This window comes from Hylobates moloch, unplaced genomic scaffold (assembly GCF_009828535.3).
Source record: "Hylobates moloch isolate HMO894 unplaced genomic scaffold, HMol_V3 SCAFFOLD_9, whole genome shotgun sequence".
In the NCBI taxonomy this organism is placed as follows: Eukaryota; Metazoa; Chordata; class Mammalia; order Primates; family Hylobatidae; genus Hylobates; species Hylobates moloch.
The window spans coordinates 23,128,941-23,142,113 of record NW_026652284.1 but is presented as its reverse complement, the minus strand read 5'-3'; the positions used below and the strand labels follow the sequence as shown (position 1 = coordinate 23,142,113).

The 13,173-nt window shown below is 57.7% G+C and overlaps 1 protein-coding gene across 4 annotated transcripts in view; it reads left to right on the top strand.

The window, feature by feature from the left end:
• Window positions 1–12,951, top strand: part of RUNX3 (RUNX family transcription factor 3) — a 65,172-nt gene extending 52,221 nt beyond the window's left edge. For 3 of the 4 annotated variants that reach the window (XM_032759357.2, XM_032759359.2, XM_058444120.1), the window contains 2 exons: window positions 5,388–5,546; window positions 9,900–12,951. In XM_032759357.2, the coding sequence (XP_032615248.1) occupies window positions 5,388–5,546; window positions 9,900–10,444 (704 nt within the window). In that variant the 3' untranslated portion in view covers window positions 10,445–12,951. The remainder of the gene's footprint in view (window positions 1–5,387; window positions 5,547–9,899) is intronic. The other variant, XM_058444121.1, reaches the window with a different exon arrangement.
• Window positions 12,952–13,173: the final 222 nt, after the last annotated feature.

The window sequence follows — 13,173 nt, the reverse complement described above, 5'->3', positions numbered from 1 at the left end:
ATCAGGGAAGGGCCCCTGGTGGAGTCCACTGAGACCTCATCTTCCTCTCTCAAGTCCTATCCTCCTGGGCCTGCAGATAGCAGCTCTGGGCCCCAGGGCTGGACGGGGCCCTAACATCTATTGTGGAGTCCCGATTGTGAAAACACAGGCTCTAGGGAGAGCAGGTGGCCATGTGTCCTCTGCATGACCTTGAGCTCACTGGCTGTCCAGAGCCTCAGTTTTTCACCTATATGATAGGATGGTGGCAGACATTACTCAAGGGGGTGCTGCAGGGCGAAACAAGACGGTGCTTGTCAGCTGCTTAGATGCTGCCGTGGAGGAAGCGCCCAGTAAGCATCTGCTGCCGTTTTGATGATTTCCACTCCTGCTGGCGGCTGCTTTAAAGGGCAGTCCTAGCCTGCAGAGGTGTGATGGGGCTCTATTGTGGGAGAAGGGGGGCTTCCTGGAGGAGGGGCCCCTGGAGTGGGCTTCACAGGACAGAAAGCATTGCTGGCAGAGGCTGTCTTGAGCTGAGGCTCTGAAGACTGGGGGGCAGAGAATATTCGAGAAATACTGGGAACAGCAGCAGCAGGAAGAAGTGGTAGTGGGTGGGCCCTGGGGCCAGCAGCCCTGCCTTCTTTTCTTTCTGGGGCCCCTCTGACCAGCGGCTGATCTTCGCTACCTTAAATCAGGGACTTTCAAAAGGAAGGGGCCTCAATGAGCAGACTGTGCAGAGGGGAAACTGAGGCATAGCAGGACTGGGCCCGAGGTGACGGAGTGGGTTAGAGCCAGAGCTCCCCACCCGGCTCTCGTTCTGGGTAACCGAATGAAAGAGGCTTTTTCTGAAGACCATCTTCTTTCCTCAGGCACAGGAACTTCTGTTCCCAGTGTGAGAGCCCTGGCCCCGTGGCTCTGAGACTCTCTGGCGCCCTGGCCACGTGGGGCCGCCTTGGCTCCCCTCTGCCCCTCCCTGGCAGTGGCTCCAGCGTTCCACAGTAACAAGGAAGCAATTTCCGAAGTGCTGTTGGACTCCCCTCCTCTGGGAAGTCTGCCCTGCGGAGGGCAAAGGGAGCATATGGTGGGAGCATGGGTTCTGGGGTCAGATTACCCAACCCACAGCCTGGGTCCCGGAACAGGCGCTCAGCGTCGGTCTCATGGTGAAGCCTCAGTGGCCCCGTCTAAACAATGGGAACAAAAGGGAAAGTGTCAGGAAAAGAGCCCTGGGCTTGGAGTCGGGGGATCCGGGTGTGAATCCTGCCTTGCTGCTCAGGCTCTGTGTTCCTCACCTGACTTTAGCATCCGGGCCCCCACACCCCGGTCTCCAGCATGGGGTGATAGTTCTGCTTCCTTTGGGCATGAGCAGAGATAAAAGCGACGGTCATGATGGTGGTGACCCACGTGGCTGGAAAGTGTCCATACCTTAGGCCAGCACCTCAACCCACAAACACAGTGTGATAGGGACACCGCAGCTTGGGGTGGGGGAAAGGAGTGTGACTTGAGTGAGGCCACCAGACTGCAAGTGGCAGGACCCGTCCTCGAACCCAGGCTGGCTGTGAACCCCGCCCTCTTCCGCCAGGCCGCGGGAGTAACTGTAAACACTCTTTGTACATGGTGTGACTCAGAAACAGGGGACTTTATTCTCCTGTGACGAAAGTAACAAGTCCTGAGGTTTTGCACCAGCCCTATGGGCTCCCTTCAAGCTTGTGGCTGACTAAGACACCCAGGTCCTTTGCACTCGGGCTGTTGTCGGATCAGTCTGTGGTCCCCACGTCCACCCGGCAGGCTTCATGCCTGTTAAGATTCTTCTGCTCACTTGTCCCCCGGCTCATCCACGTCTCCCTGCCATTTCCAGTGGCCTCAGGAGCAAGGACAACATTTCCTCCAAGGCCTATTAGGGCTGAGGACTTGGCCTGGAATTGGAAGCTCTGGCCGTACTGGGCCTGCCCTCCTCAGGGTAGCAGTCAGGTGCCTTCTACAAGGCACCTCCTCCCCATCTGCCCCAGGCCCCACCCATCCCACTTGCCTTGTTCACGTGACTTGCCCCATCCCTATGGGCATCTGAGTTTGCAGCCCCAGCTCCAGCTAAACTCGCCCCCAGCCCATGTTTTCCCCTTTGTTGCCAAGGGCCCTGGGAGGCAGCAGTGGGGGCCTGGGCAGAGACCAAATGGTCTTATTCCTGCCACCAAGTGTCCCATGGATTCCTGGTCTGGGGCCTCACTGGAGGAGAAGGTGGGGCTCCCTGGTTCTTGGTGACTGGCTGAGCCCCTGTGGCTCCCAGGCCCCATGCTTTCTTTCTGACGCTCCCAGATGCCTGTTTGAGCTTCCAACAGGGATGCGTAGGGAGCTTGGGGGCCTACAAGTACCAGAATCCATTGTGTTCCCATTCTGAAAATCAGAAATCAGGCCCACGCGAGGCCTCGGGCTCTGTCCCCTCATGCCCTACAGTAGTTGACAGTCTTTTCCCACTTTTCGAGTCCCCAGAAGTCACTTGTCCAGGCCTCAGGAAGCCCAGTGAGTTCTGTTTTACCTCCCACCTACATCTTGCCTCTTCTCCCTCTGCCAATCTAGAAAATGCACATGTCATTCTAGACCCAAGGCCTTAGGCAAACCTTCTCCTCCCCCTTAGCCCCTTCCACATCTTTTTTTTTTTTGAGAAGGAGTCTTGCTCTGTCACCTAGGCTGGAGTGCAGTGGTGCGATCTTGGCTCATCGCAACCTCCGCCTCCCGGATTCGAGCGATTCTCCTGCCTCAGCCTCCCGAGTAGCTGGGATCACAGGCGCCTGCCACCATGCCCAGTTAATTTTTGTACTTTTAGTAGAGACGGGGTTTCACCATATTGGCCAGGCTGGTTTCAAACTCCTGACCTCACTCAGGTGATCTGCCTGCCTCGGCTTCCCAAAGTGCTGGGATTACAGGTGTAGCCACCACGCCTAGCCCCCATCTTCTTTTCTAAAGGGTCTCAGGTCCAGAAAATCCCACCCCCTGTTTGGCGTGTGACCTCCGACAAGCTTCCTCGTCTCTCCGCAGTTGCAGTTCTCTTACTTGTAAAAGAGGGCCTGGCCACCCTGCCTGCCTGGCAGCCTCCCACCAAGTCATGTGAGGTAGAATGGCCGTGACCATGTCAGGGTTGATCAGCCGAACCCTGGAGTGCACAGTCCTCCAAGGGAGCCGTCCTTTCCTCCGGTCAGCCCTGGAGAAGCCGCAGCCACTAGGGGGTGTGAACAGGGACGTTCCGGGGAGTGTTGCATGTAAGGGAACTAAAGGGGAAGCTTGGGAAGGAGGGGACTGTGGAGTGAACTGTGCCTCCAGTGGCCAGCAGGAAGGAGGGATAGCAGTGTCATTCTCGCCATGCTTGTTGAATCCCTTCCGTAGTAGGGAGGATTCCCAGGGTTTTGTGGGAACTCCGTCATTTCTGTGGGGCTGGATTACTCTCCCCATTTTGCAGATAAGGAAACTGAGTTTGAGCTCCAAGGTGTGCTACTGAAAAAGCAAGTTACAGGCCGGGCGCAGTGGCTCACGCTTGTAATCCCAGCACTTTGGGAGGCCGAGGCGGGTGGATCACGAGGTCAGGGGATCGAGACCACGGTGAAACCTCGTCTCTACTAAAAATACAAAAAAAATTAGCTGGGCGTGGTGGCGGGCGCCTGTAGTCCCAGCTACTCGGAGAGGTTGAGGCAGGAGAATGGCGTGAACCCGGGAGGTGGAGCTTGCAGTGAGCCGAGATTGCGCCACTGCACTCCAGCCTGGGCGACAGAGCGAGACTCCGTCTCAAAAAAAAAAAAAAAAGCAAGTTACAGAATGACACACCCAGGCTGAGACTGTTCAAGAGAGTTCCATGAGAAACTTACTTTGCATTTTCCATTCGTGGAAGACGAAAAATGTCTGGAAAGGAACTGGTCACAGCGAGGACTCTGGAGAGGAGCTTAGAGCGGTGGAAAGAGCCTTATCTGTAATGCTTTTATTTTTGTAAATATTCACATGTTGCTTGTGAAATGTAAAATTAGTAATTTAAAAAGTGTGTGTGGCAGGGGAGGTCCCTGCAAGCTTGACGTCACTCCAGAAGTGTCCCTCGGCCTCAGCAGGCCGCAGGAGGGCGGGGGCCTGGCCACCTTGACCCTCCCAGCACCTCTGAGCCCTCGGATGTGAGGCTGGGATGCTTCCTGTGTGGGCTCTGGCAGATGGGGAGTGGAAAATGCTGGCAGTTTTCTCCAGGTGCGACGTCTCATTCCCCTGACCCCAGCTTCCAGGCAGAGATGGCTGTCTAGTCTCTCACGCAAGCCCCCTACACCTCTGCCCAGCATCCTGGTGGAGTTATTTTTCTGCCTGAGGCCCAGAGAGAAGAAGGCATGTTCTGGGGATCCCAGAGTGACTTTAGGGCTGGAAAAGCCTTCAGTCCCATCCTAGGGCCCCTTCCCATTGTTCTCGTAGACATGGGAGACAGTGTGCAAGGCAGGCTGGGATGCTGGGAGGCAGAGGGTGGCAGTGCTCCTGGGTTATCTCCCTGCCTCCCTTGGGGGCATGAGCGACTTTCTCATGTCTGTTATCTCAGTTTCCTTTTTTAGCTCTAGGGTCCTCGTTCTGTTGCCCAGACTGGAATGCAGTGGTACAATCAGCTCACTGCAGCCTCCACCTCTTGGGCTCAAGTGATCCTCCTGCCTCAGTCTTCCCAGTAGCTGGGACTACAGGCTTGTGCCACTCCACCTGGCTAAGTTTTTTTTTTTTTTTTTAATTTTTGTACAGACAGGGGTCTTGATAGTTGCCCAGGCTGATCTCGAACTTCTGGGTTCAACTGATCCTCCATCTCAGTCTCCCAAAGTGCTGGGATTATAGGCGTGAGCCACTGCACCTGGCCCTCAGTTTCCTCTTCTGCCAAACAGTGTGTTGTGGAGGTTTAGATCACAGTGTGTTGCAGAGGGTTAGATCACAGTGTGTTGCGGAGGTTTAGATCACCGTGTGTTGTGGGGTTTAGATCGCCGTGTGTTGTAGAGGTTTAGATCACAGCGTGTTGTAGAGGCTCAGATCACCGTGTGTTGTGGAGGTTTAGATCACAGCGTGTTGTAGAGGCTCAGATCACCGTGTGTTGTGGAGGTTTAGATCGCCGTGTGTTGTGGAGGTTTAGATCACAGCGTGTTGTAGAGGCTCAGATCGCCGTGTGTTGTAGCGTGTTGTAGAGGCTCAGATCGCCGTGTGTTGTGGAGGTTTAGATATGTGGGGTGGCACATAACCACCATTCTCTGTTCATAAAGTATTTTGAAAACCTCTGTAAAGAGGCCAGTGGTGACCTCAGGGTTCTCCCAGCAGAGGCCTAAGGTCAGACCTCAGGAAGATCTTCCCAGCAGAGTGAGGCATTTCTGTCTCCACTGAGACTCTGGGGAAGCAACGGCTGATGGGCTCCCTGTGCTCTGCAGGGCACCGGCAGAAGCTGGAGGACCAGACCAAGCCGTTCTCTGACCGCTTTGGGGACCTGGAACGGCTGCGCATGCGGGTGACACCGAGCACACCCAGCCCCCGAGGCTCACTCAGCACCACAAGCCACTTCAGCAGCCAGCCCCAGACCCCAATCCAAGGTACGGCACGGAGGGAGGGGCTGCAGCGGGGTGAGGTGGGGGTGGAGGGCCTGGATATGGTCCAATCTGCCCCAGACCAAAAGCCTGTCCGAAGATCAGTCACTGCACCCCCTTGTTTTGTAGAGGAGCTGCTGGTGCTCATTGGCACCTGCAGACGGTTCCTGTGGGCTTGCTGTGTGCTAGCCATCATTCATTCACTCAGCAAACACTTACTGACATTACTGACACATGCCCGGTGCCTGGCCCCAGGGATCTGCATACCAGGAGTTCACTGTGCCTGGGGAAATGGGGTTGACCCCATAGTGCCCCTATTAAAATTGGGGCATGACCTGCCATGTACAGTTTCCCCACCCCTGCCCCACAGCCTGCGATTTTTCATCCGAAAGTGGATTGGTGGCGGATGCCACTACCCAGGGCTGGGGTGACATTCAAATGACATTACTGTACTCACACAAACTTTGCACACTGTTAAGTGACATTCCAACCCTAGAGAGGCATGTAGCATTCCTGGGAAAGGTCTCCCACCCTGCCCAGAGAGTCCTCCCAAACAGGAGGAGCTGAGGTGGACGGGAAGACGGAGCTGGGGTCTCCATCTCCACTTCCTAGACGGATACAGCAAGCACAGTGGCAGCCAGGCCTCAGGCAGGTCTTCTGGAGTATCGAGGTGCCTGGCGCATAGTAGGCGCTCGCTAAACAGCTGCCGGCTGCATCTCTCCTCTGTTCTCTCAGTCAGTGAGCTGGGGACATGGGAGGCTGTGTGCACAGCCAGCCCTCGGGCTAAGTGGGGTGCCAAGGGTGCTTGGTGGCCGGGTGGACAGATGCAGGCGGCTGGCTGCCGTCACGGACTGTGCCCATTCTTTCTCAGTGCCCTGGAGCCTGGTTAGAACCCCCTTGGCAGATGAATGAATTGAGAGGCCTAAGAGGTTCAGAGCCACCCTCGGGTCACACAGCCCATCTGGGACCAGGTCCACAATCTCCACAGTACCTGCTCCCAAGAACTTTCTGTACTTCTGGGGGGACAGATAAAGGGGCCTGGAACAGGGCTGCCAACCGGTCTGCCTGCCCCACCCCCTTCTGCGGTGCCACGCTGAGGTGGGGGCCGACTGGGTCTCTCTACAGACATTGTTCCAGGCATAGTGCAGCGGCCAGGGGCTTGATGCAGGCCGTCAGTGTGAAGAGAGGACCTCTCCCCTTCTGGCCTGGGCTCAGGACTTTTGGCCCTTGGTCCTGAGAGGCAGCCTTTCCCTGCCGTGGACAGAGCCAGGCCAGGAGTTCGGGGCCCAGCGGGGGAGCCAGAATCCAGGAGGTGGGGTGAACAGTGGCTTCCTGTCCACCAGCCCCCATGGAAGGAGAGCCCACATCTGCCCATCCACTGCTGGGTGGGCACAGCTTGGGAATCAGTGCCTGGCCCCACAGCAGGCACAGCTGCTGCTTCCACCCTGGGCTGGGAGGAAGGGAGCCCAGCCTGTGTGGGGCAGTGGCTGACTTCTGCTTCTCTGCCTGCTTCCTCCTGAGGCCTGGCCCAGTCCCTTGCTAGCCCCCGACAGCACTGGGCCACAGGCAGCCAGGCCTCTCCATCCTCAGGCCCATCCCCTTCGGGTGAGAGAAAGGGCCTCGGATGACCAGGACAGGGCAGGAGCATGAACTGTGCAGTCAGCTGGACCAGGCTGGGAATTCAGGCTCTGCCAGGCACTGGCTGTGGGATCTTAGACAAGTCACTTGAACTCAGCCTCAGTTTTCTCATCTGTGAAGTGGGGAGAAGGAGGTCCCTGACAAAGAGGGCTTGCTGGCAGACCCAGGCTTGGGAAGTCACTCTCGCAGGCCCCCCTCCCTCTGCCCTCAGACTTCCTCCCGGGGTCCCCCTCGGGACACCTCACCACCACTTCCCTCGGTGCCTGTTAACTGCTTTGACCCCCCAACCTTGGTCACTGGCAAGCAGTGCAGAGACCCCAGCACCTCCCATACCCCAGCCCCAGCCCCCAGCCGCCACCGCCCACAACGGGGGCTTCTCACAGCTGAAAGGGCTCATTCAGCCACCATGCAGCAGCCGGGGCAATCTGGAGAAGAAAATAAACATTTCCTTCCACTGTTGGGATTGGCCGCTCGACAGTGCCCCGGGCAGCTCGGGTTTCCTGGGGCTGCGAGGCTGCGGGGTGGGGGTACAGGAGCTCGGAGGGAGCTGCTGGGGGGTCTGAGGGAGTGCTGAGGGCAGGTACTTCCCCCGTCACCCCAGAGGAGGGGTGGTGGCCCTGAGGAGAGAGGCTGGAGGGGACGGTGGCAGGTGCAGGGAGGCCCAGCCCAGCGCCTACAGCCCGTGTGAGCTCTGAGGGGCCCAGTCCTGCTGTTGCATCCTGCGGTCCCCATTTGTTTCCTTCATCTTGAGAATGGGGTTCCCATCAGGCAGCCAGCACCCACTTCCACCCCGTCCGTCTCAGCTGTGCTGACGTGCCCAGCACCTGCAACAGGACCTCTCCCCCCGAGGGGCTCCCCAGATGAAAACTGGCAGCCAGGTGCCTCGGAGGCTCTCGGCCTCAAGGGGCAGGGACAGCCAAGTGACCTACTAGGGAGCATCCCAGATGTCCCAGAAGGCCCCCCCCCCCCACCAGACTGCTGTCCCCACGTCGTCTTACCTTCAGCCAGGGGCATCACTCTGTTCGGATCCACGCCCAGGGCCAGAGTCCGCTGCTGAGGGAAACATACCCCAGCTGACTTGGGAAGACCCCAAAGCCCCGAGAAGTTCCAAGTCCCAGCCGAAGTCACACAGCACCTCAGGGTCATAGCTGTCCATCCTTAGCCAAGCCTTGGCATGGCAGGCAGAGCCCACCCCAGCTAGCACCAGCCCCTGTCCTTTGGTGGGTGACACAGAGGGGTTGCTGGGCTGGACAGACGGCACCTCTGGACCACTGCTGGGGGCTCATCCACCTCCCCCCGCTGCCAGAACAGAAGGGAGGCCCCGCACCAGGGCCTCAGCTTGGCAGGGACCTGAATGAGCCAGTTCTCCTGGGTACCCAGAGTAAGAGGCACCACAGCCACAGTGGCCTTGCAAAGCCTCATGGACCCCTGCTCTGTGCCCAGTGCCATTCTAAGTACTCCATTTGTATTAACTGAATCCTGATGAACTGTCATCGTCTCATGTTTTATATGGGGAAACTGATGCGCAGAGAGGTTAAGTGACTTGCCCAAGGACACAAAGCTAGTAAGTGTCCAAACCAGGATAACTGTCTGGCTCCAGAAGCCACACAGTAAGCCTTGATCCTGTGCTGCCTCAAAGACGGGACAGCTCCCTCTCAAGTACGTGTTGGGGCTCAGGACCAGAGACCCTAGGATTGTGTGCCAGGTCCCATGTGCTGTGTGACCCTGAGGCAAGTGCCTCACCCTGTCTGGGCCTCAGTTTCCCCATCAAAGGTGTTAGACTCAATCCCCGAGCCCCTTTGAATGCTGAGGTTTTGGGGGTCTGTGATGACAAAAGTTGGGGACAGAGGATGGAACACCCTTGCCTTGGAGCCCATTGAGAAGCCACATTCCTGGGGGAGCAGGGGCGGGGTCTGAGCTGGACACTGTGACCAGGTCGGGGTCTGGGTCCCCACGTTTGTCTGACTGCTGTCTCACTTTGCTGCCGAGGCAGGTTAGGGTGGCATCCAGTCACTGTGTGGCCACGAGTCAGCTCCAGTGACACAGGCCCAGGGTGAGGCAGAGGCCAGAGCTCCTGTGAACTCAGTGTCCACAACCCAGGTGTGAGCTCACAGAACCTCCGCGTGCTGCACCCGGGCAGGAGAGGCACGTGTGTCCCCAGCAGAAGCCTTGTGATGAGAACCAGTCCTTTCTCTACCACAGACACTCAGCCTTGCTCTCTCTCTGCCTCCATTTTCTTGTCTTCAAAAGCGGGTTCCAACTCCCAGTCTCACACGGTCATTGGAGCCTTTACACATCGACGGCCTTGCCAGCTGTTAACATGGGCCGGTGGGGACAGGAACCTGCCTGGGCAGGGCTGCCGGGAGGCCTGAGCTGACCCTGCCCTCAGCCCCACCACCACATCCTAGGCCTTTCCTCTGCGAGGCTGGGAAGGAGGATTTAAAGAGAAGAAAAGACCCCCCCGCCTTCTGCTGCTGCTGCGGGGGGCCTCCCGTGGCCCCTCTTGGCCCGGGGCACGCTCCCACCAGCTTCCCGGCAGGTCTGTGTCCGGAGTGCTGGCAGGGGAGGCCCTGGGCAGCCTAGGGCAGGAAGAAGAGAGCCAGGTCTAGAACTAGGGGTCCCTCAGATGGGCCTTGGGGACCACAGCCCAAGGTCATTCTTCAGGAAGGCCTCCTGGGGTTGTCTCGAGCTGCAACTGACCTCTTCCTTGCTGTCCTCCAGGCACCTCGGAACTGAACCCATTCTCCGACCCCCGCCAGTTTGACCGCTCCTTCCCCACGCTGCCAACCCTCACGGAGAGCCGCTTCCCAGACCCCAGGATGCATTACCCCGGGGCCATGTCAGCCGCCTTCCCCTACAGCGCCACGCCCTCGGGCACGAGCATCAGCAGCCTTAGCGTGGCGGGCATGCCGGCCACCAGCCGCTTCCACCACACCTACCTCCCACCACCCTACCCGGGGGCCCCGCAGAACCAGAGCGGGCCCTTCCAGGCCAACCCGTCCCCCTACCACCTGTACTACGGGACATCCTCTGGCTCCTACCAGTTCTCCATGGTGGCCGGCAGCAGCAGTGGGGGCGACCGCTCGCCCACCCGCATGCTGGCCTCTTGCACCAGCAGCGCTGCCTCTGTCGCCGCCGGCAACCTCATGAACCCCAGCCTGGGCGGCCAGAGTGACGGCGTGGAGGCCGACGGCAGCCACAGCAACTCACCCACGGCCCTGAGCACTCCAGGCCGCATGGATGAGGCCGTGTGGCGGCCCTACTGACTGCCCTGGTGGACTCCTCCCGCTGGAGGCGGGGACCCTAACAACCTTCAAGACCAGTGATGGGCCGGCTCCGAGGCTCCGGGCAGGGATGGGACCTGCGCTCCGGGGTGGTCTTGGTCCCAGGGTGGTCCCAGCTTGTGGGTGGCTCTGGCTGTATCTGTGCAGCCACATCCTTGTACAGAGGCGTAGGGAACCACCCCCACCCCGGCCCAGGACACTGCCCCCGGCCCAGATCCTGGCCATCTCATCCCATACTTCTGTGGGGAATCAGCCTCCTGCCACCCCTACAGAAGGACGTCACTGTCTCCAGCTATGCCCAGTGCTGCATGGGGCCCATGTCTCCTGGGACAGAGGCCATCTCTCCTCCAGAGAGAGGCAGCATTGGCCCACAGGATAAGCCTCAGGCCCTGGGAAACCTCCCGACCCCTGCACCTTCGTTGGAGCCCCTGCACCCCCTGGGTCCAGCCCCGTCTGCATTTACACAGATTTGAGTCAGAACTGGAAAATGTCCCCCGCCCCCGCCACCCTTGAGCGGGGTTCCCCTCATTGTACAGATGGGGCAGGACCCAGCAGGCTGCTGGCAGAGATGGTTTGAGAACACATACAAGCCAGTCCCCCCAGCCCAGCTTCCCCTCCGTTCCTGACTGTTGGCTTTCCCCCAGCCGTATGGGTCCCAGGCCCCAGAGAAGATGAGTCTATGGCATCAGGTCCTTAAACCCAGGAAAGCACCTACAGACCGGCTCCTCCATGCACTTTACCAGCCCAACGCATCCACTCTCAGTTCTCGGTGGGGTGGGGGGTGGGGGAGTAGGAGGTCCCCTTTCCCCTAGGTGGTCTCATAATTTCCATTTATGGAGAGAACAGGAGGGCCAGATAGGTCCTAGCAGAAGGCATTGAGGTGAGGGATCATTTTGGGTCAGACATCAATGTCCCTGTCCCCCCTGGGTCCAGCCAAGCTGTGCCCCATCCCCCAAGCCTCCCGGGAGGATCCAGCCAAATCTTGCAACTCCTGGCGCACACCTGTCTGTAACCTGTTTTGTGCTCTGAAAGCAAATAGTCCTGAGCAAAAAAAAAAAGTTTTTAAAACTGATTTTAGAAAAAGAAGCTTAACCTAACATTTTCAAACACAAGGTCTCTTACAGGTATAGCTCCTTGATTATAAGCAACATCCCCACCCCTCTCCCCCCGCGGACCCCCAGCTGCCTCCTGAGGGTGTGGGGGTTGTTAGGCAGCATCCCACCAGCCTGCACCACAGACGCCCCTGGGAGGACGAGGGAAACGCTGATGAGACGCTGGGCTCTCTCTCCTCTGTGACTCTAGGACATCTGTCCAGGAGGCTGTGCGGAGGTGGGCAGGATGTGACAGGTGGGGAGCACTGGCTGTGCGTGGCAGGACAGAAGCACTGTAAAGGGCTCTCCAGCCACAGCTCAGCTGCACTGCGTTCTGAGGTGAAGTCTTGCCCCTGAATTTTGCACAATGGGAAAGTGGGCGCTTGCCCAAGGGCCAGGCTGTGTGGATTCTCATATCAGAGTTCTCTGGCCCCAGAAAGGCTTAGAAAAGGCGTAAGGGAACACATAAAGGCTAGCAGCATGTGGTATTTTAACTTTCTGCCTCGGCCTCTGTGGACGCAGAAATCTGCCTACAAAATGCTCTTCAGTGGTTGTCTCTGTGAGAGCACTGTCCCCACCCAATCTGTCACAACGGCCAGAACCATACACCAGAGACACACCGGCAGGTTAGGCAGTCCTTCCGGTGATTCTATTCCATTCCCTCCCGCTGCGGTTTCTCTTCGCCTGTCCTCACTGGAAAAACAGTCTCCATCTCTTCAAAATAGCTGCTGACTCCCTGCACCCAAGGGGCCTCTCCATGCCTTCTCAGGAAGCAGCTATCAATCCACTGTCCTTGTAGTATATTCCCTCCTGTTCTCTGGTTGTAGCTGGTCCCAGGTCAGCGTGGGAGGCACCTTTGGGTTCCCAGTGCCCAGCACTTTGTAGTCTCATCCCAGATTACTACCCCTTCCTGATCCTGGAGAGGCAGGGTTAGGAAATAAATTGCTCTTCCTACCCCATCCCCCATCCCCTGACAAAAAGTGATGGCAGCCGTACTGAGTCTGTAAGGCCCAAAGTGGGTACAGACAGCCTGGGCTGGTAAAAGTAGGTCCTTATTTACAAGGCTGCTTTAAAGTTGTACTAGGCAAACACACTGATACAGGAAGCACGAGGAAAGGAAGATATTTTGATACAGTGTTACTGTGAGCCTGTCAGTAGTGGGTACCAATCTTTTGTGACATATCGTCATGCTGAGGTGTGACACCTGCTGCACTCATATCCGAAGTAAAACCATCCCAGAGCTGGCGAGAGGATGGAGCAGGGTGGAAACTGCTTTGCACTATCATTTGCTTGGTGTTTGTTTTTAATGCACAACTTGCTTGTACAGTAAACTGTCTTCTGTACTATTTAACTGTAAAATGGAATTTTGACTGATTTGTTACAATAATATAACTGAGATGTGTGGAAGGAGTCCAGTGCCAGGTTTCTAGGGCTATGCATGGAGGTGGGGCGGGGTGGGGGAGAGGATGGAGACCTCCTGCTGTTGCCCAAGAGGAACAGGAACAGAGACACCCAGCGCCTTCATCTCCTTGCTTCCAACTTCTTCAGGAATGGCCGCAGAGACCACCCTGGCCACAGGACAGCCGGTGAGGCCTGCTCCTGTATGGCTGGGACCCCAGG